Source organism: Sciurus carolinensis, chromosome 6, assembly GCF_902686445.1.
Source record: "Sciurus carolinensis chromosome 6, mSciCar1.2, whole genome shotgun sequence".
Taxonomy (NCBI): domain Eukaryota; kingdom Metazoa; phylum Chordata; class Mammalia; order Rodentia; family Sciuridae; genus Sciurus; species Sciurus carolinensis.
Window position 1 is genome coordinate 65709796 of NC_062218.1, and position 22349 is coordinate 65732144.

A 22349-nucleotide genomic window follows, 5' to 3' on the forward strand; every position below is an offset into this window, starting at 1 on the left:
AGGCTGAGGCAGGAGGGTCACAAGCTTGAGGCCAGCCTGGACAATTCAGGGAGACCCTATCTCAAAATAAAAAGGACTGGAGTGGGGTCAGATGGAGCTTTGTGGTAGAACACCCCTGGGTTTAGTTGCTAGAACCAAAAACAAAAACAAAAGTGAATTTCCAGGTTTGTACCACATGAGCTATGAGCTCCATATCCGTGCACATGTAATACAGAAACACACCAATAAAAGCCAGACCTAGAGCAATGAAATCATGAGGACCCTGGCTAGTCAAAGGCATTCCACTGTGTGAAAACATCCCAGAATTCAGGGCCAGTGGAATGCCCTAGGTCTAATCAGGGCTACTAAGGATTTGCTCGTAAACAAAAATGGCAATTCATATGAAGATAGTACTGTGAGGAAGTGTGGTAAATACAAAACCAAATTTAAAGGGTAAAGAGATTGAAGAAGGAATAGATAACCATAATTATAGAATGGGACATTGTAAAAAAGAGTTTGAAAGATGGGTAAATAAACCTTTTATCAATAAAAATATAATCATTGAACTTAAAAACTCAATAGGTGAGTGAAACAGATTCAACACAGCTAAAAGAATTCATAGACTCAGGTTATTCTAAGGAAATCTTCCAGAATGGAGCACAGAGCAAGGGAGATATGAAAAATATAAGTAAGAAGGTAGAGATCAAAAGAAGATATTAATGAGAAAGCCCAACATTTGTCTACTGGTAGTTCCAAAGAAAAACTAAAAATGGAAAGAAGGTGAGAATATTCCAGAATTAAAGAAAGATAGGAATCCTTAGATAGAAATACAGTGAGTCCCAAGTAGGATTAAAAAAGAAAAGAAAAACTTTCCTGACTAAAAAAGTGTGGAACAGATGAGTTGTACAAATTGTCTTTTCTGAACAACTTTAAATACCATGAAGGCAATTCTCACTTGCAATTAGGTTAAGTACAGACTGGCACAAATGCCTAGAAACAGATAAAATAACCCATAGTTACCATTCTACCTGAAATTCTGTGCATCTTCGCTTCACACGGAGATATCAAAACAGAGGAAAATGTATTTGCATTTCTATTTAAGCAGCAGGTCTCTCTAACCCTTCTTTAAACTTCTCTGCTCAGGTGTGCACTGATGTTGACGAGTGTCTGAATGGAGCGTGTGTTCTGAATTCCATCTGTATCAACACGTTGGTGAGTATTTCTCATGGCTTTTGCACCAAAGCAAAACTGTTATGGAAGTGAGGATGTGTTCATAGATCATGACCCCAAACATTTAGAACACAGGGAAATAATACATCTGATTGGCAAAATTAGGGCGAAAGCTTGTGCTACAAATGTGTTTATTATAAGAATTATTTTACAAGTTAGATTCTATATAGGAAAATTTTAAATGCCAGGTTTGTTCTTTTTCTTCTATCAAAGTTGCAACATTGGACCTTTGGATAACTTCATTGGGTAACTTACTGCCATCCTTGTACTTTAAAAATATGAAGTACCTCTTAGTTTATATTACCAGTTTAGTATTATTCTGGTGATTACTCAATCCCCAAACAGCATTATTTTCATAAAACTTTGCAAAAGTCATTTATATTAAATGAAAATGCTTAGCACTTAAAGGAGTCTATAATTTAATATTCAGATATGGGTTTTATTTCTTTTTTGTTTATTTTTTTGCGGTGCTGGGGATTGCTTGCAAGGCAAGTACCCTACCAATTGAGCTATATCCCCAGCCCTGGGTTTTATTTCTGAAAGTTCCTTTCAACTGTGTTAAGGTGAAAGATGTAGCAGGGTAGATCATCAACAAAAAAAGTACCAATTCTATTTATGGCCATTTCCAACTTACTGGCCATCCCTGGGAAAGTTGTTTAATCTTAGTTTTCGCATGTCCTTACAAGTAAAAGTTCTTTACGAATATCAAGTCATTTATTTTAACTATCACAACAGCCCTATGCATAGGCACTATTATTATCCCCATTTTACAGTTGAAGAGATTGAGACACAGGAGCATTGCATAAGAGCTGAGTTCACACTTCCCCCTACACTTCCAGGCTGGCTACAGAGCTCAAGTTCTTCTCCCATGATGCTATACGGCTTAGGAATGTACTAGGATTTATTGCTTCTTAGCTGTCTTCAAAAAACATGCCTTATTTATTTTGTTTCATATAATGTACATGACAGAAGAACAATATAAGACCAGTTCTAATAGGATCAATGAAATTATTCCTCCTCTCCACTTTAAACAGTTGCTCAATAGCTACACTATCAGAGGACATAGCCTTAAGCAGTCTTTTTTAAATTTATTTTATTTTATTCTTTTTAGATATATGTGACAATAGAGTATTTTGACATATTATACATACATGGAGTATAACTTCCCATTCTCGTGGTTGAACATAATGTGGAGTTACACTGATCGTATACTCATATATGAACATAGGAAAGTTATGTCCAATTCATTCTACTGTCTTTCCCATTCCCACCTGCCCTCCCTTCCCTTCATTCCCCTTTGTCTAATCCAATGAACTTCTATACTTCCCTCCTGCCCCCTTATTGTGTGTTAGCATGCACATATCAGAGAGAACATTCAGCCTTTGGTTTGAGTGGATTGGCTTATTTCACATAGCATGATAGTCTCCAGTTTCATCCATTTACCAGCAAATGTCATGATTTCATTCTTCTTTATAGCTGAGTAATATTCCATTGTGTAGCTTCTTAGTTCTTTACCAGGACAAAGCTGGTCTGCAGAAACAGATTTGGGAAACTTTGGTAGGAAGGTAATAACAGAAGCCACCCACAGAGAGGAAAAATAGACAATGGATAGAACCCCAGGGAACCCAAACAATGAAGGAGTAGGCAAGGACAGAAACAGAAGTCAAGAAGAGGAGTGAGATGGTAGCATGCCCATTGCGGCCGACAGGTCATGAAAAATCATTGCAAAACATCCTTCAGACTTGCCATTTAAAAGCTCCTGAGTGACCACAGTTATTCAACAGCATACTTTATATCGGTATCTTTTAGGGTATGTAATTTTATCTCAATAAACCTATATAAGATGCATAAGCTCTGAGGATCTATTGAACAGCATAGGGACTGTAGTTAATGATACTATTCTGTATCTGTGAAATTTGCTAAGAGAGTAGATTTTATGCATTCTCACCAAAAGAAAAAAAAAAAAAAAACTATAGGAGGTGACGGGTGTCTTGATTGACTGTGATAATTACCTCACAGTATATACATATATTACACCATCACGCTGTGGACTTTAAAGATATACAGTTTTGTCAGTTATCCCTCAATAAAGTTAAAATTTTTAGTAATAAAAAATATTTGTTAAGCTGCTAAAAAAAAATGTCAAAAGAGATCCTGTCTGTCCCTGGAAGTGCCACTGCGGTGGAGTTGATGGCTCGTTTGCCAGTTTCTTCTTCCACAGCAAGCTGCCACATCAAGAATTCTCGATGCAAGCCACCAACATTTCTCTTTGTGCCTGTTTCTTTTGTCATTCAATTATAAAAGAGCCAAAGGAATAGTTTTTTTTTTTTTTTTTTTTTTTTTTTTTTTAAAAAAAAGCACTTTCTAATTAAATCATCTCCCTGTCTCCAGGGCAAAGCTCCTTACTCCACCTCCCAGGACTCCATTTGAACTTTCCACCTTTCCTCCTTCACCTCTGCAGTGCAGCTGGCAGGTCAGAGTGCTGCTGGGCCACCCTTGAGCCTTCCCTCCCTTCAGTTCTGTGCCTTCATTGTCTGCATGGCCCACTGCAGCATCTGATCTGATGGTGTTTTCACCAGCATTTCACTTGACTGTCTCAGACATACCTGCAGACAGGCCTGGGCCCCACTTAGTCGTGGTATCACTGAGTGTATGTATAAAGAAACGTCAATACCTTTGTTCACAGATTTGAACCCCTGGTTCATCCTCTCATCTTTGTCCCTTACAGGGATCTTACCGCTGTGGGCCTTGCAAACCAGGGTACACTGGTGACCAGACAAGGGGATGCAAAACCGAAAGAAACTGCAGAAATCCAGAACTGAACCCTTGTAGTGTGAATGCACAGTGCATTGAAGAGAGGCAGGGGGATGTGACATGTGTGGTAAGTCGTTTGTTTACTTGTTTTGTTTTTCCTCTTCCATTTCAAACATGACCTCGCTCCAGGTAAATGTGCTCCAAAATGAAAACGTTGCCACCAAAACGAGCACAGGATGTAAAAGTAACATGGCAATTGGGTTTGTGGGGAGCAGTTAAAAGCCTACCTAACCTTCAGCTACCTTTTCTTTCCCTCCTGGCCATGGGGCAACAGCATTAAGTTGGTCACCTGGTTGGTGGATCCCCATCTCCCAAGCACCTTCTGTGGACAGACCTAAGAATCCAGTGGCTGGGAGGCTCCTTTACCTCCTCCCCTTTCCTTCTTCTGCCCTGTCCACTTGTTTGTGTATTGAAAAGCATACCTTCTGCTATTTCTAATTGTCCTCACCCTTAAGAAATCTTACGTGCATTCTCGGGGGGATCACAGTGCAGAAGTGAGGGATGTTGGAAGCCCTCAGGAGAAACTTCCCTTACACAGTGAGTGTAAGTGGAGGACAATGCCGTTCTTTGTGTCCTTCTCAGCCCCAATACAGGGACAGGTCAGTGAATGGTCATGTTTCCTGTCCATTTCTAGTTCCGGAGCCAGTCTGGGCAGGAGGAACCTGGGCAGATAGCAGAGCACCCACAGCTGACATGGCTTCATGCTGAGCCTGGAGTGGGCCCTTTCTAAAGAACCACCTATTCCCAAATCCCAGGATCCAGAGTTCCTAGGGACTGTGGGTACTAACAAGTCAGCCAACCTTGGCTACTTACTTCCTCCTCACTTCCTGGGTGCCAGGCCCCAGCAGGTGGCCCTTTGGTCAGTCTGAGGGTCATAGTGAGCACCCCTAGGCAACAGCATGGATCCTGGGAGAACATGTCCTCCTCTTCATACCTCAAACTTAGACTTCTTTGTCTTTATTCCTGGAAGTTTTTCTGCAATGATCATATCACTTTTCAAATGGGAAAAACAAGAAAAGTCAAAAATAAGTAAAAGAAGTAAGTATGATAGTCGGTCTTCCCTGGCAGTACAGATATTCTGGGAAAAAGTTCAGGATGAAGGGATGTGCTATGTCATGAGGGGGAAAACCCCAGCAAACTCCCCAATTCCTGTTGATTGGGCATGTTTATTACCAAAAAATAAAAAATAAAAAAAGTCATTGGGAAGCAAGTATATATCTGTGTTTAAGTCCTCAATTTCTATGAACAAATTGATGACTCCCCTAGGATGGTGGGTGATGGGCTTTTAATATGTTTTTGAATTTGTAATAAGGCACAACGACAGATGGTAAAGGATTAATAAACTTGGTGTGACTACTAAAATAATTTAATCTGCCAGAAAATGGCTCATTAAAAATGTATTTGTTCCTAGAGGAAATTTTTCCTCATTAAAATGAGTCAAGGACCATACCCTATGGTTAAACTCAGGTCTTCCAAAGGCGCTGCTGAAGCGATTGAGCGGGGATTGGTGAGCTCTGGGAGGGTTCTCTTTGGAATCCAGCCTTCTCAATGTCTGGCTGCAGGGGGAGAGAGCAGATGATAAGAACAGGCAGGCTGCTGCTCAGGAAACCACTGCTCCGAAAGCACCTTATTTTGATTACAGAGGCCAGGAAATTTCACATTTACTCATGTAAAGTTTGTTTCCCGTTGGCCCAGACTTTCTCCCTCAGATTCCTCCCCTGTTCTGTCTTTATGCCTTCTGCCACAGGTCCATTTTTCCTCTCCCTGCCTTTCTGGTTCTGTACTTTTTTTTTTTTTTTTTTTTCTTTTTTTTGCGGTGCTGGGGATTGAACCCAGGGCCTTGTGCTTGCGGGGCAGGCACTCTACCAACTGAGTTATATCCCCAGCCCTGGTTCTGTACTTTTTTTATGGCTCCTTTTCCTCTCTTCCTTCCCACTGTCCTGCCTGTTCCTCCTCAGGGGAGCCCATCCTGCTCCATCTCTCACCCAGGAACCTTCTGGAAAGGTTTCCTTTCTTCTCAGTGTGTTGTCATCCTTTAACTAGGCCTCCTCAGATGTAGATTATCAGAAGAACTCAAAGGTGCACACTAACCACATATAAATGGCAAAAGTCACAGGAATCGGACAGACTTGAGGTCACGTTTCCCAGCTCTGAGCTTGGGCAAGGCACTGAGCCAGCCTGAGCTTACCTGGCACTTCTGTGGAAAAGAATGACGACCTTGCAACACCATTGTAAAGACAGGAGAACGTGTTTCTAAAGAGTCTGCTACAGTACAGTTGTTAACCTCACACTGAGGCGAAGACTACCCTCGCCCCTGGTGCAGCAGGATCCTCAGGTACACATCTCCAGTCAGGTGGAGACACTGATCCAGCACTGCACCTGTGGGAAACTTCTACTAAAAGAAAAGGGTGTGAGAAGAAATAAAGCACCTTGGGAGTTTCCCCCTTTGGTGGAAATTGATCCAGAAGACAAATTCAGAGATAAGACTGTGGCTCAAGAATGATAAGGAAAATGCCACAGGAACCACTTCACCCACTCATTTGTTTTCAGGGGACGAATAAATTGGACAATCACATGAAAAACATTGTGACCATAATTCAAAATTACAAATACAGATACCCTTTGAACCAGAAATTTCATGCAGTGAAACTAGTACACACACAAAATGACTAATGTGCCAGAATTATTTGTGGCAGCATTGTTAGCAACAAGAGAGACTATTAGAAGCCTGACACCCACCAGTGGAAAACTAGTTGAATTAATTGAGGTGCATCCAGACAATCTTATGTGTGATATGTCTGCAGCCATTAAAAAGAATGGCATGGATCTACAAGGAACAATATGGAAAGAGCTCCAAGATAGACTGTGGAGTTCAAAAAAATTCAAAGTACAGAACTGGTTTGTGTTTGTGTGTGTGTATGTGTGTGTGTGTAGATATACAAACAATTTTATGTGTGTGTGCATATATACACACAATTATGCAAAAGGACAAAAGAGACTAATGGCTTGTCTGCACAGACTGTCTCTGACGGTGTGTACGAGAATGGATTCCCTTGATTGCCTGAGCCATGGGAACAGGAACAAGAAGGATAGTTTTTAGTATTCATTTCTCTTTGTGTCTCTTGAATTTTGAACCATTAGACTATTCAAATGCAATTAAATACTTTTTAAATCTCATCTAACAAAGCTGCTAGGCTTCAGGCCCTTCCTCTGGGGATGCTCGCACAGGGGCAGAGGCCCTAGTCGGCTACCTGCCTCTCTGCCAGGCTCAGCCTCCCAGGTCTCTAACTGACTTTCCTTTCACAGTGCGGAGTCGGGTGGGCTGGTGATGGCTATGTCTGTGGAAAGGATGTGGACATCGACAGTTACCCTGATGAAGAACTGCCATGCTCTTCCAGGAACTGCAGGAAGGTAACCAGGGGAATGGAGGGAAACACACACAAGCGCACACCTTGACTTTACAAAACTCCATCTCATATGGGGGAAACATTCTGCAGATCCCATTTAAAATTGTATTTTTAGAGTAGTTGCATCTCAAATGAAGCAAAACAGCCACCAATGATAAAGTCAGCTACAGTTGGTCTTGAGATCAGAGTCGGTTTTGATGTAAGACAGGATGTAGGATGTCACTGAGCTATTTCCTCCTTAGGACAACTGCAAGTATGTGCCAAACTCTGGCCAGGAAGATGCAGACAGAGATGGCATTGGAGATGCTTGTGATGAGGATGCTGATGGAGATGGGATCCTGAATGAGCAGGTACCTATTTTGTGGGGAGGGCCCATGCACTATACCACATGTTGCCAAACACCCAGGATGATGGAAGAGAGCCCCACCAACTATTTATATTGATCATCCCAAATATCAGTTGCCATGCTGTGTCCCCATAGCATTGCAACTTTTTATTTTAAAAGATTTTCAAATGCTTAAAAATTAAAATTGGCAGACTTGGGCCACCAGAGTTTGACCTCTCCTTAGAGTGGGGGAAGTGGATTTGGTGAAAATCCAAGTAAATATCCCCTCATCTCGTCTTTTAGGATAACTGTGTCTTGACTCACAATGTGGACCAAAGGAACAGTGATAAAGATATCTTTGGTGATGCCTGTGACAACTGCCGAACCGTCTTAAATAATGACCAGAAAGACACAGATGGGGATGGAAGAGGAGATGCCTGTGACGACGACATGGATGGAGATGGTAGGTTTGATTTCCTCCATCATTTATTTGGGATTCATTTGTCCTTTTGTCCTTGCCCTCTCTCTAGAATAGGAATAGAATTGCTGACTCAGGGCCTCCTACTCTGGTGGTTCGCTGTAACCTGGAGGCCCAAGGCTGACTTGTTTCTGTAGGAGACGCCACAGCCAATGCCCCTATTTAATAACCCTGAGTGTTTCTGGAACTCTATATCATTGCCAGGAACTTAGTAAAAACCCCTTCCAGCAGAGTCATGTCAGGGCTGTGTCCTGTCAAACATCTCCCTTCCCTGATTGTACTTTTCCCACCACCTTTCTCCACCGGGAAAAGGAGAATTGAACTTTGAGCAGAGTCACAGGCTACACCCTCTGGGGCAGATTTCTGAGAGCCAGGCACTTCAGGGAAATGTGGTCATCCTCTGCCTGTTCTGAGTAGGGCTGTGGAAGCAGGGTGACTGCACTGCCCAGCTCTGGGGACACGCCTGCAGGGACTACACATGAGTGCATGTGAGGGACATCTCCTGGAGTTATCCAGCTCTGGAGCCTCACGAGACTTGAGGGAGGTCTTTCAATTCTGTATGACTCCCGTGACATAGAGATGACTAGCACTGAAAGATAGTCTGGATCTGGTAGTTTCTGGAAAACATACCAAAATACAGAGCACTGGGAAAAAACCCATTAGAAATACCACATATATGCATGCACACATGCACACACACACACACACACACACACACACACACACATACTCACACACACAGACTACTCAGAATATCCATATCTCCTTAAAATATGACCTCACCTTCTATGAGCCCAGCTGATGCTCCTGACCCAGTGGTGCACTGGCAAACCAACTCAACAAAACAAAACAAAGAAAGCCCCAATTTTTCAATTCAACAATGTTACTACTCCCATCATTTTCAATTTCAAGCTACCAATATGATGCCATCCAATGCAAAATTGGCACAAGAGGGACTAGGTGGGCCTGACTCCAGCACTCCACTGTCCAGAGCCCTGGACTGTTATAACGTCCTCCTCCTCCAGGGTCAGCCCAACAAGCCATCACGCCCCCACTTCTCTGTCCTATTCCTTGATATCTTGGACAAATACCAAGTCAGTGGAGAAATGCCTCTAAGAGCTATTCCTTTTTTATGTCTCCCCGAATCCTTCCTTTGAAATGAACTCCAGATAGTTGCTGAAAAGGATAATGACTATGTGACAATGGCCCAGCAGGAGTAGCTGACAACGGGCCCAATCTCTATATCACCTAGAAGTCGGTGTGTCCCATCCCCTCTGTCATGTTTTCCTGAACTAAGATAGCTTTCTTTTCTTGCAGGAATAAAAAACATTTTGGACAACTGCCCCAAAGCTCCCAATCGTGACCAGAGGGACAAGGACGGTGACGGTGTGGGGGATGCTTGTGATAGCTGTCCTGATGTCAGCAACCCTAACCAGGTTAGCAGGATTCAGGGGAATTCAAACTCTAGGGTGAACTGCCCTAGGCAAAGATTCACCTAAGAGCAATGTCTAGTGACCAGCTCTTGCCCGTTGCCACTTATGTAACAGAGCACAGGAGGAGAAATGACACACATCAGGCTTGAGGATGGTGGCAGGAACACTACAAGAATCTGGCTGGGGTCTTCTGAGGCCCTTGGGATTAGTCTCACAGCTGAAGAGTGGTGCTGATGTTAGTAACTGGAGCTTAATGATGCCCAAAATAAGTTTTTTCTGCTAAAAGGAAAATGGAACATGGAAATTAACCATTGAGAGACGACTCATGTGTCCTGTTAGTCCCCAGATCCCTGCACAGCCTATGTATGGACATTTCAGGTTAAGTTCAGTCAGTGACGTGTTGAATTTCCCTTCACACGCCCCCTCCCTGTCTGGATAATTGGGTATGATGTGTCATTTGTTTCTGGAGCCCTGAGAGAGGGGAGTCATTGTTGCCCTCTGTGACTCACCATTTTGACTGCATTCCAAAATATAGAAGCAAAGCAAAGTCAATTTGCTTTGTCCTCATGCCTATGGCTGGCTCCCTTCCAACTCATGCCAGAGCTCTGCATTTCCACCTGCCACCATGCTAGCCAGGCACCCTTTCCCAATCAGCTCATCTGGTGTGTAGGCAGCCCATCCATGCAGCTTGATATTTTAGAAGACTTTTTTGAAAATTCCGCATTGTGCCTACACCAATATGGTGTTGTCCTTTTGCAGTTTTGTACCATCCCAGTTCCAGAGAAATAATTCCTGAAATCCAGTGATGATGGGTGAGATCTGCCTTCTCTGGAACATTCTGTACATGGAGGCCCAGGGATGAATAACATGTTCTGTTCTCTTTGCAGTCTGATGTGGATAATGATTTGGTTGGGGACTCCTGTGACACCAATCAGGACAGGTATGGCCTATGTCCTGCTGCAGAAGGGCAGATGCAAAAATCTGGAAAGAGTTTTAATTTTTAGAGCTTTGTAGATAGCAGACTTTGGGATCTCTGTGGGTGGATTGGGCGGCTACTGGGACAGCTCTGTCTCTTATCAGGGCCACCGCTCCTCTCTGGAAGTGCTGAGTTGGAGATGACAGTGTTAGGATAGGCCACTGGACACTCCAGCAAGGAAGCTCTCTTGCAGGAAAGGCATAGAGATACCATGCCCTACGGGCAGATTCTGAAGTGACAGCTAGAACTAAGTCCCTAAGTCTTACAAGGTGGTCAATCTTAAATTAGTTACCTAATCTCTCTGTGCCTCAATTTCTCATCTGTAAAATGGGGATGACAATAGATCTAGCTCAAAGTACTTCACATGGTTTCTGTTGTAAATCTAGCATTTGGTAGATATTAACTCTTTTGTTATTATATTATTTCAATTCAGGAAAACTCTACCATCATCCCAAAATAGAAGGTTGTTAGTTTGCTGAGGGATGACTATTATTTCATTGTCTTTCACGTTTTTAAATTCAGTTTCTCTTATTTGAGTTAAATTGTTATGTGCAAGCAAATTTTGCCAACCCTCCTAGCCCAACACAGTGGAGTCCCACATTAAGACCAGGGCTGGCTGCAGATGTAGCTCAGTGAGAGAGTATTTGCTTAGCATGCTCAAGGGCCTAGGTTCCATCCCCAGCACTGCAATTAAAGGAAAAAAAAAGATGCTGTAGGAACATTACAAAAGAAACATAGCCACGTGCCACTCATCCTTGGAGACACCTGCTATCCAAGGCTCGAACCCTTGCTCTCCTTCGGGAATTTTTAGAGAGGCACTCAGGACCAGAGCAAAGAGGGCAAGGATGCTATAAGGCAAAACAGTAGGAGACACAGCTTCTCTCCTAGTACCTGGATCACAGGTTGCCCTGCAGACTCAGTTCTCCATCCATATCTTTCTCAAAAACAGCTCCTTCAGTATGTTCCATGTCCTCATTGCCGAGTGCATACAAAGTTAAGTGGTTTGAACATATTCCTCAGTCTCTTAGGGTCTCAATTTCTTCATCTGTAAAATAGAAATAATCACATCTTACAGGTCATGGTGAAAATTCAAGACATCGCAGGTAAGGCTCCCAGCGCAGCTCTGGCCCTCAATCAATATACAGAAAATGGTGGCTATTGTTGTTGGTATCACAGCACAAGAGGGGCGAGTCAGCAACAGAGTCTGACATCAGATACCTCTCTCCCTTTCAGAGTGGAAGGTGGGACTGGCAACCTGGCAACCCTCCTAAATGATATATACCAAGAATGTTCCTTGTTACAGGTCATCCTGTACTCTGATTACCAGCTATAGTAATTTCTAAAATATGCTATCCCACCAACCTCTAGATGTTTGCCTAAAACAAATGACTCATTCTGCCACATTTTAATTCCCACAAATGTGAACCTTGAGGGAGAGGACAGGAACTGCTTGTTTTTTGCATATAAATGTTCAGGGCTCTGTAGAATAGTTGCTGCTAATGGAAATAGCTCAATGGTATGTTTAAAAAAGCAGCCCTAGTGCATGCACAGGAATTCTGCCATTTGAGCCAGTCTTCTGTTTGTCCAGGTTGGACTGACTTCTGTCCCCACTGAAGCCATCTGGAATGACTGGTCCCTGGCTTCCCTTCCATGTAGTGTAGGGGCAATTCCTTGTCCAGAGAAGGTCACAGAAGGGAGAGGGTGAAAGGAGAATCTGCTCTGATCTGAAGTAGCCATGGAGGTGTCAAGAGACTCCGAGGTGGGCCGAGGAGATAGCTCAGTAGGTAGAGTGCTTGCCTTGTAAGCATAAGGCCCTGGGTTCAATCCCCAGCACCAAAAAAAAAGAGAGAGAGAGAGAGACTCCGAGGAGACAGTGCAGACTCATCCTCAGTTGGCTATTCAGCCTGAAAAGTTGAAGAGTGGTGGGCCAAGAATGAGAGCCCCGAGAATTCCTGTGCCCACCTCTCAGGAAGGAGCAGCTGTATTCTCTGCCAGTCTCCCCATGGCATTCAGGTCTGGCTCCTCATTGTGTCCATGGGCCAGGGATTATAGAAGGTAAGAAACAGAACACGCTGTAGGATTTTTTCTTAAGAGTCAGACACGTGGGGATTGGGGCTGTGGGCTCAGTGGTAGAGTGCTTGCCTCTAACCCTCAGTGTGTGAGGCCCTGGGTTCAAGCCTCAGGATCACATACAAAGATTAAAAAAAATCAAGCTATTGTGTCCACCTACAACTAAAAAAGTATTTTTAAAAAGAATCAGGCACTTGGAAGTGCTTTCTCATCTATTAAAATTTAATTGTGCAAAACTCTGATCATTTACTCATATATTCTTCATAACAATCCTAGGAGGTTAGGGACTGTTACTGTCCCCACCTAAGAGATGAGGACACTGAACCACAGAGGTGGAATATCAGGCATGAGGTCTCCTGCTGGTCAGGGTGGCTAGGCCAGAACTCACTTGGGACTGGCTGGCTCCACTGCCTCTCAGTCTGTGCCCTTCACATGTCCTCAGAGTCAGGGATCATGTAATAGTCCCCAGGCACGAGAGGAGCCTTTAGTCACAAATCACAGAAACAGACTCTTATCTTAAGTAGGAAATGCCTGTCTTGTTTTAAAAGGTTGAAGAAGCGGGGAAATTGTCTCTGCAGCCCATAAGGCAGCCTTATCAAAGGAAATGAATTAGTGGGTTTGATAAACTCCAAGGCTATTAAAATCCCTCAACCCAGACTCTCCTTCCTGAGAGCCAATGTTCCTGTTCCCTGCTGAACTGAAATCTTTTCCCCACAGTGATGGAGATGGCCACCAGGACAGCACAGACAACTGCCCCACCGTCATTAACAGTGCCCAGCTGGACACTGATAAGGATGGAATTGGGGATGAATGTGATGACGACGATGACAATGATGGCATCCCAGACCTGGTGCCCCCAGGACCAGACAACTGCCGGCTGGTCCCTAACCCAGGCCAGGAGGATAGCAACAGTAAGCAGGCCAGCCCAGGTTGCCTGAGACCCCACTCTGGCCAGGCACGCTGGTGCACACCTCTCAGGGCACTGAGGACTCAAAGCTTTCCCACCTCCCAGAAACTACTACGTCAAACCCAGTTTCTCTGCACACTCTTGTGTGGACAGTAGGCATCTGGTAGACAACAGTCTCCAACTCAGAGTTGATCACTTTGCAGCCAAGCAGCCCTAGAACGAGATCACACAGAGCAGGGCCACAGCCGCATGCTCAGCTCAGTCCCCCAGGGGCTAGGAGAGTGGGTCCACCATCTTGCTAGCTCCTTCCACTCACTGGGAGTCCCAGGAAAGAAACCAGAGAGAAGGGCACAAGCAGAAAAGGATAGGCTGGATTCCCAAACTCAGATGCTTGCGGGGCCAGGCAGTGACATGGACATGCGTGCACCAAATCAGATATGAGATGACAAGAGTGGTGGAGACTGGGGTAAACTAGAGGCCTCATTTCCAGTGATGCAAATTCAAATGTTTCAAATGTCATCTCAGCTGAACAAAATGTACTTGTGGGCCAGATTCAGCTGAGGGACCACCAGAAGTTAGTCTTAGAAAGATTCTGGTGACAGTAATTTCCTGGCTTTTTGCACATTATAATCCAGAAAATGTAGATATTTGCTTACATTAGGTCGGGCTTAAGATCCCTCAGTTGGTAAACCCAACCATATATCCTGGGGACACAGTGGAGGGCTACTGTTAAAATTGACCGTACAGGAAACATTGGGTGCCACCTGAGGGTTGGTCTGATTGCCCATCAGCAGGATCCAGGATGAAGTCTAGGACCAACCCCAAGCTCCTCTCCTGACACTTGTGAAAATCATAGCCCTGGTGGTGGGAACTTGGACTCATCTTCCAGCCCCTTTTCTGCTAAGGAGTGATAAGTGTGGGCATTATCAAGCTCCTGTCCCCTTTCCTCACCCCACTCAGGTGACGGGGTGGGAGACATCTGCGAGACCGACTTTGACCAGGACCAAGTCATTGACCGGATTGACGTCTGCCCTGAGAATGCAGAAATCACCCTGACAGACTTCAGAGCCTACCAGACCGTGGTCCTGGACCCTGAAGGAGATGCCCAGATCGACCCCAACTGGGTGGTCCTGAACCAGGTGAGTGTATCAGAGTTGGCAACAGCTCAGCTTTGTCTTTTCTGATAGTGGCAGGCGACATTTAGAGGTGCTGACTGAACTGGAAGCTATTCACGTGTTCCTCATAATAGCCCTTAGACAAAGTGCTTTCATCATGCCCATTTTATCCTTGATAAAATTGATTCTTCTAAAGCCTTGAGGACTGTTCATGATAGCACTGCAGTAAGCGGCTAAGATGGCTGGAATTGGAACCCAGACCAGTCACACTCCTGATCCAATAATCAGCCTCCTGCTTGTCTTCCTCACTGCATAACTAAGAAAGAATGGCACAGAGAGATTTAGTAGATGTTCCAGAGTCACAGAGAAAATCATATTAGAAGTATATGTTAAACGTTCCCCAATTAAGGGGAATCGGCCTAAGTGACAATCTTAGAAAAATTATTTCTATTCAGCAGTGAGCTTTGTTTAAACCTTCTTTGCCATTTTGTGCTTTCTTTGAACTCATAACAAGACACAGCAAGTACTCAGATAATGAAACCTTTGCATGGAGGTCACACATCACCAGCCTGTCACTCATGGTGCCCGAGGTTCTGGGCTCCCCAAGTTTACTCAGGCCACTTTGAGATTGCTCTGAACTTCCTCAACTCTTTCTACAGGGCATGGAGATTGTGCAGACCATGAACAGCGATCCTGGCCTGGCTGTGGGTATGTCTAGAGCCTCAGTTAGCACTTGTACAGAATTGGCCAGCTGACAACGAGTCTGTTTTTCTCATCGTATCTGATCTCTACAGGGTACACAGCTTTTAACGGTGTTGACTTCGAAGGGACCTTCCATGTAAACACCCAGACGGATGATGACTATGCAGGCTTTATCTTTGGTTACCAAGATAGCTCCAGCTTCTATGTGGTCATGTGGAAGCAGACGGAGCAGACGTACTGGCAAGCCACACCCTTCCGAGCCGTCGCAGAACCTGGCATCCAGCTCAAGGTAATGGTGGTCAAAGTTCCTCATCTCCCCTTCTCCTGTCCCTTTGCCATCCCTTTAAATCCCAGGCTCTCCCAAATGACATGTAGACAATCTAAGAAATGGATGCATTCATGCCAACGATAAAGTCAGAGGATGAGAGCTGACCCAGGGCTTCGCCTTCATACCCATATACCAGCTACACTCAGATCTCTGAGTGACTGTCATGGTAATGTCAGGCTGCGAGGGGTCAGGTAGGTTGGGAAGGTTTGGGGTGCATCTTCAGGTATACTGTGTTGGAAACTGGCTAAGGTGTTTGGTCAGTAGGGCCAACTGTGTACAGGAGGTCTGGTGGGCAGAAGGCAAATTCAGTAGCCAGACATTTGGTGGGAGCCCTCATGGGGCAGATGTGGGGAGAAATGGACTTACCGTAAGAAAAGTATGGAATGAGTAGTGCAGTATTATTCTCTGCTTTGTACTAAGGAGCTGGGGTCACCTCAGTAGAAATGACATCTATTTATGTTTTTGGACAGGTTCAAGGCAGCCCAATTGTAACCACCTCAGTTCTAGGAAATGGAAAAGATGGTCTTTCTGTCTTCTTCTAACATCTTCCTCATGTCCTTGTCCAGGCTGTAAAGTCTAAGACGGGCCCAGGAGAACATCTCCGGAACTCCCTGTGGCACACAGGAGACACCAGCGACCAGGTCAGGCTGCTGTGGAAGGACTCCAGGAACGTGGGGTGGAAGGACAAGGTGTCCTATCGCTGGTTCCTGCAGCACAGACCCCAGGTGGGGTACATCAGGTAGGTGGCAGTCACTTCTCCTGCCCTGGCACACTCCATTCTGTATCCCAGAACCTTTGCCCCCATGAGTGGTCCTGACCTGGGATTGTCCTCAAGGATCTGCCAGGATTTCCATGACCGCAGACCAGGACACCCAGAAGAGAGGTGGGAGGAAGACACACAGGCTCACACTGACACCAGGGCCAAGCGTGGCATTATAGGAGCTTCTGGGGGAGGTCTTGGGGGACCTGTGCAAATTTGGATGGTGGTGCCCTTCTGCTGTGCCCTTAGCAAAGCCTGAGAGTGGACCTGCTGACAGGTGGGGGGTAAGAAGTGTGACTGGGATGCCTGCACACATTCTGCCCTGAGGCTCCTCTGGGCCCTGTGTAGTCACTTAGAGTGCACAGGGTCCCTGTGGTCTGTCCTCACTGCTGGACTTAAACTCCAGGAGGGCAGCACCTGTATCTTTTTTTTTTTTTTGGTCTCTGTCTCCCACTGCTTAGAATGATGCCTGGCATGTACCATGTGTGGTGCAAACTGTTCATGTAAGCAATGTGATCTGCCTTATTTCTTTATAGGAGTGTTTTTTAACTAGTCTCAGGAGTTACAATGGCCTACATCTTTGAAATTTAGACAATATACTCTTTCAGTTCTCAAACTTACATATCAATACCCATGCCAGCTTACACAGTAACTTTAGGAACTAGTACAGATTACATTCTCCCAAACAGGTCAGGAAAGCAACCTAGTAGGAAAAAGAAGGTTATCTGGACTAATTCATTTTGTTTTCTATGACATTATGTCAAATGGACTCTGTTTGCCTCACCATAATGTCCTATCATGTTTTCAGCCTCGTTAAGCCCAGTACCCCTTTAAGACAAACATGTTGAAATGCCCCCTCTTCTGTCCCAAAATGAAATCATAGAAAATATACCAATATTATTTTATGAAAGTCAATCCGAGCTCTAATAGTAGAGAAATAATAAATTAATACAACAAAATAATGTATATGCTTGGGCACAATCATACCAGAAGATAAAATGAAGTAGAGAGTAGCATCCATACCTAGAATCACTGTGAAAGTGACATTCTAATACAGATGGGTGTTTTGGTGACAAGTTATATTACAATGGTATTGCCAAAGGTGATGTGAAGTTGTAAAATGATACACAATTCTTAATTTTCAACCAAAACAAAATACCCAGTAGTTTCCCAGTTTACCCTGGAAACCTCAGCTTACATTAAAATCAGTACAAAATATATTTGATGTTGGCGAGTAAAAGGGTTTTAAGTTCTAGGCCCCAGTCATTATCAACAGGTGGTTCACCTTCTGTGTATCTGGAGAAACACTCCAAACGTGCATAGGATCAGGATCAACTTTGACCAGTCTCTCCGGGGCATTGTAAGCCACCCAGCTTCCCTAACTTCTGTCATTCAATGCCACTGTGACAACCAAAAATGCCCTGCAGGTTTCTAAACCTCTACTTAGGGAGTGGTGTCACCTGTTGTGAATTGTGGCTCTGGGAATCTTTGCATGACATCGACTAGAACTGCGGAAGAGTGGAAGCTGTAAGCATGTATCCAGACGAGATCACTCACAAGATGAAGCCACAGGGCCTCTAGCCCACGACATCAGGCTATATCTTCTTAATTCATCAGCAAATACCTATCAAATTTACTGTGTTCCAACATTGTGTTGGGTTTTTTGTCCCAATACAATCTCCCTGCTCCTGGCTGGGAAGACATGGACACACAGGTCCTGCCCTCAAAGGGTTTCCAGTCTCATAGGGAAGGGAGACCAACTAGAGCACAACCCAGGTGAGTGGAAAATGAGTGTCAAAGAGAGAATAGAGGCAGGTATGTGAATAAGATGTGAGACCCTGGGTCTCATCAGGGGCACTTCGCCCTGAAGTGGGCCTCATGGAGACCTGTTTGCCTGTGTTGTCTGCAGGGTGCGATTTTATGAAGGCTCTGAGTTGGTGGCTGACTCTGGGGTCACCATAGACACCACCATGCGTGGGGGCCGACTTGGCGTGTTTTGCTTCTCTCAAGAAAACATCATCTGGTCCAATCTCAAGTATCGCTGCAATGGTAATGTACATCCTGTTACTGCACAATGTTACTACTAGAATTAATCAGACCATGCCTCCTTATTTTTATAGCACATTTTTATTTCCCCACTAAAGCCCAAAGTTCATGCTACATGCTCATTAAAACCAGATAGCCCCTGTGTAACAGAAATCAGAAGTAGATCTCATTTTTTCTTGTTTTATAAATTTGGAAATTGAGACCCACAGAATTTAACTGCATGGTTTAGGATTTGGGGTTCAGTGAGAAATTCAGTCAGGTTTAATTTACAGGCAGCCTTAATTTTCATATGGCTCAAACATAATCACAGACTCAAAAGCCACTCTGCCTGCTAATTTTCTTCAGGGCTATGAATGAGCGTTGCTGGGCTTTCAGCCAACAATTTGCAAAGCAGCCTGAAGTAGAAAATGGCTGCCGGGGCCTGTGGGCCTCTTGGGCAAGCTGACAGTGCCCCCTACAGGAGTCCTGCATGACGTGCAAACTGGACCTGGATTCCAGGTGGAAGGATCCTAACTAACCAGCCTGTGCCCATTTTTTTTGCAGACACCATCCCAGAGGACTTCCAGGAGTTTCAAACCCAGATTTTTGATCGCTTGGATAATTAAACAGAGGAGGCATTCTATAACTGCTTTTCCAAATGCTAAAGCCATATATTTTTTAACTTCCTATAATTTTCTTTGTATTTACTGTTGCTTTCTTTTACAGCCCAAATATATCAGAACTTTTTATATGAATGTAGAAATAAAGGAGAAGAGATCGTTTCTGATAACCATGCTACTCAGACTTTGCTTACACGTGGCTCAGTTTGATGGCGAATGGTGTTCTCTGAGGGTTCCCACATTGCAGGGTGATTTTTTTCCCTCAGGCCCAGTAGTCTGTGAAACTGAGCATGAGCATGAATTAGAAGGCCAAGGCAAAGGGTCTCCGCTGGGTCACCCCAATCAGCTTCACACAAATGACCTAACAGTGCTGTGTGTACCTTAAGCAGCCTCCTCAGTCTAGGTAGGGAGGCCCAGAAATACCTGCCCAGGGGCACCTTGCCAATTAAGATGCTTTATGACCAACCCTGGGATAATTTGCCCGATTCCTTCAGATACTCTCCCCTCACCCCACACACACCTTCCACAGACTTCTATTATTAACATAGTTCTTAAGCTTATTTATATATTTGGCTCCCCCTAGTGGAATGTAAATTTGTTGAAAATAATCATGACTTAACAGTGTCCCCTAGTACCTGATGTGTAGTAGATATCCAATAAATGTTTGCTGAATGGATAAATGAATGAATGAATACCTCCTAAGTAATCAGGACAATAGAGTATTAATGGGTCTTATAAACCGTCCTATGACTCAAAAGCTGCCTACAACCATGTTATGTGCTAGTACTGTTAACTATATATAGGCAGAAATTTGCCTTTCTTACCTTCCAGTTTAAGCCAAATATCCAGGAAAATTTTATAAATGCCCTAGAAATTTAGTTCCAAAGAATATTACTATGTAGTAATATATTCTTTTATTCCAGAATTCCCCAAATAACTTAAACCATAAATAAAGGATTAAACACTCCTACCACAGTTTTACCATGATTTTGTTAGTCAGAAATTACAATTGTGCCTGCCAATAAGAGACATGGAGAATTTCCGGCATCTTCCTTAGGTGTAAAGTGGAGAAGTGTGTGTTGCCTTATAATTCAGAACATCTGATCTGCATCATTTCCAATGGGTGAAGAGAACTTGCACCTGTTCACCAGTTATTACCACTGCTGACTCGTCTCTTGGGGCAACCTGCTACAGGAACAGCTTTCCAAGGAGCTCTGGGCCACATTCTGCCACAGATGAGTCTATATAGTCTTCTCAGTCTATGGCTGAAATTTCCACATCTACAAATCCTTCCCAATTTTAAAACCCCAGGAAAGAGAAGCACTTTTATTTAGTTGTTCTCTATCTTCCCTGTTTTCTTCACCTTATATACTTACTGAAAAGTTATTTCCTGAGTTCCTAATTCCTCGAAAAGCCCTCTGGCCCTTTGGTCCTCCACCTACTCTATGGTACAAGTAGGCTATACCATAACTTATAGCTATTTTAATGCCCTTTTTCCTGGGGCTCTTGACACTTTACTAATCAGTCTGTATGTAAGGAAAGTTACAGATTCTCTTCTTGAATTTTCATTCTGATCACTGAAGCACATCAACTCCTATACACAAAAATATAGTAAGCCAACCAGGTACAGTGACATATGCCTGTAATCCCAGTGGCTCCAGAGGCTGAGGAAGGAGGATCATGAGTTCAAAGCCAGCCTCAGCAAAAGTGAGGTGCTGCAAAATTCACTAAGACCCTGTCTCTCAATAAAATACAAAATAGGGCTGGGGATGTGGCTCAGTGGACGAGTACCCCTGAGTTCAATTTCTAGTAACAAAAAAATTTAAAAATAAAATAAAAATACTAACCCAGGAGGAAAGTGTGTTGGTTGATTGGATCTGGTTGGGACTCTGAGCTTAATAGTATCCAGGTCTGATTTCAGAGAGCCTATTTCCTTATCAAAAGTTTTCAATGACTCCCATATTCTCCTCTGTACCCTGAGGCTGATGGAAAGAGGAGGCAGCCTACTCCCATCCCAATACAATCTCCCTACTACTGGCTGGGCAGTTGCCCCAAGACAACAGTTTGGCCACAGGAAATGGGCTCCCAAACTTAATCAATTTTTTTTTTTTTTTTTTTTTTTTTTTTTTGTCTATAACCATGCTAGGTCCATGAGCCCATCAGGAGATCTAGAATATAATTCCACCCCTTATGGAGCATTTGGGGGAAAACAAAACTTAGATATGCAAAGCAGTCAGAACAAATAGAAGTACTTACCAACTGCTCAACTTTTAGGAATTTGGGGAACTGCTTGTTTAACTGAATATAGTTTGAAATTGGTCAGAGTTGGAGCATTTACACCACTGAAACTGGCAAACACTACTTACAAACCAGAGTCCCACAGAGCGGTTGTCAACATGCATCAGCACACAGCTGGGTGCATTGCCTTATCCTACTAGTTGTCTCTCCTCTATCTTTGAAGTTGAGACAGAAAGGTTGGAGCTTTCAGAAAAGTTTGAAAGAAGTAAAGAGGTAGAAAAAACAAAATCAAGAAGCACTTGATACCAGATACAGGTTCTGAGAACAGGATAGCTCACTTCCAAGTCACTTTCTGGGTTTCTTGAACAATCTTTATACTCAATGTGGTAACTCAAATCCTATTAGAGTTCCACTGGGTAAGATCCTCATTTAAATCTAACTTGAAACTAATGGCCCCAAGAGTTAGAGTGGACATCAGTCACTCACCAACTGGTATGAGTTCATTTCAATGCCTATGCTCTTCTTATGTCACTGGGGTTAATGAGGGAATGGCAAAGAGAAGGAGCCTGTCCCTATGGGGAAAAAAAAAGACCATGCCTCAGTAGAATCCCACAGAATGCTGGGGAGAGCTCTTGGGGTGGAGGAAGGGATGGGAGACCATCAGGAAAGACCAGGGTCCTGGAAACAGGCGCAGGAGAGCCAACACATTCTTCTTCTTAAATAAAGAAAGAGGAAAACCAACAATGGCAGTACATACCTATAATCCCAGCTACACGTGAAGCTGAGGATTACAAAAGTAGTTTTGTATGCTCACAGAGTAGAGAACCTATTTTTTGGTTGAACTTATAAACTTAATTACAATTTGGAACTTTAATTAAATATTAACTTTAAAAACCAAATTAACTGTAAATTGTGTTTTCTGTATGCAAAATCTATTCTCAT

General features: G+C 43.7%; 1 protein-coding gene across 1 annotated transcript in view; it reads left to right on the forward strand.

The window, feature by feature from the left end:
- Thbs4 (thrombospondin 4) overlaps positions 1-20118 on the forward strand; it is a 43972-nt gene extending 23854 nt beyond the window's left edge. The window contains exons 9-22 of the mRNA XM_047555628.1: positions 1123-1191; positions 3938-4090; positions 7330-7434; positions 7673-7780; positions 8059-8218; positions 9551-9669; positions 10554-10606; positions 13430-13623; positions 14580-14758; positions 15394-15442; positions 15529-15725; positions 16331-16503; positions 18434-18573; positions 19114-20118. Coding sequence (XP_047411584.1) covers positions 1123-1191; positions 3938-4090; positions 7330-7434; positions 7673-7780; positions 8059-8218; positions 9551-9669; positions 10554-10606; positions 13430-13623; positions 14580-14758; positions 15394-15442; positions 15529-15725; positions 16331-16503; positions 18434-18573; positions 19114-19175 — 1761 coding nt within the window. The 3' untranslated portion in view covers positions 19176-20118. The remainder of the gene's footprint in view (positions 1-1122; positions 1192-3937; positions 4091-7329; positions 7435-7672; positions 7781-8058; positions 8219-9550; positions 9670-10553; positions 10607-13429; positions 13624-14579; positions 14759-15393; positions 15443-15528; positions 15726-16330; positions 16504-18433; positions 18574-19113) is intronic.
- The last annotated feature ends 2231 nt before the right edge of the window (positions 20119-22349 follow it).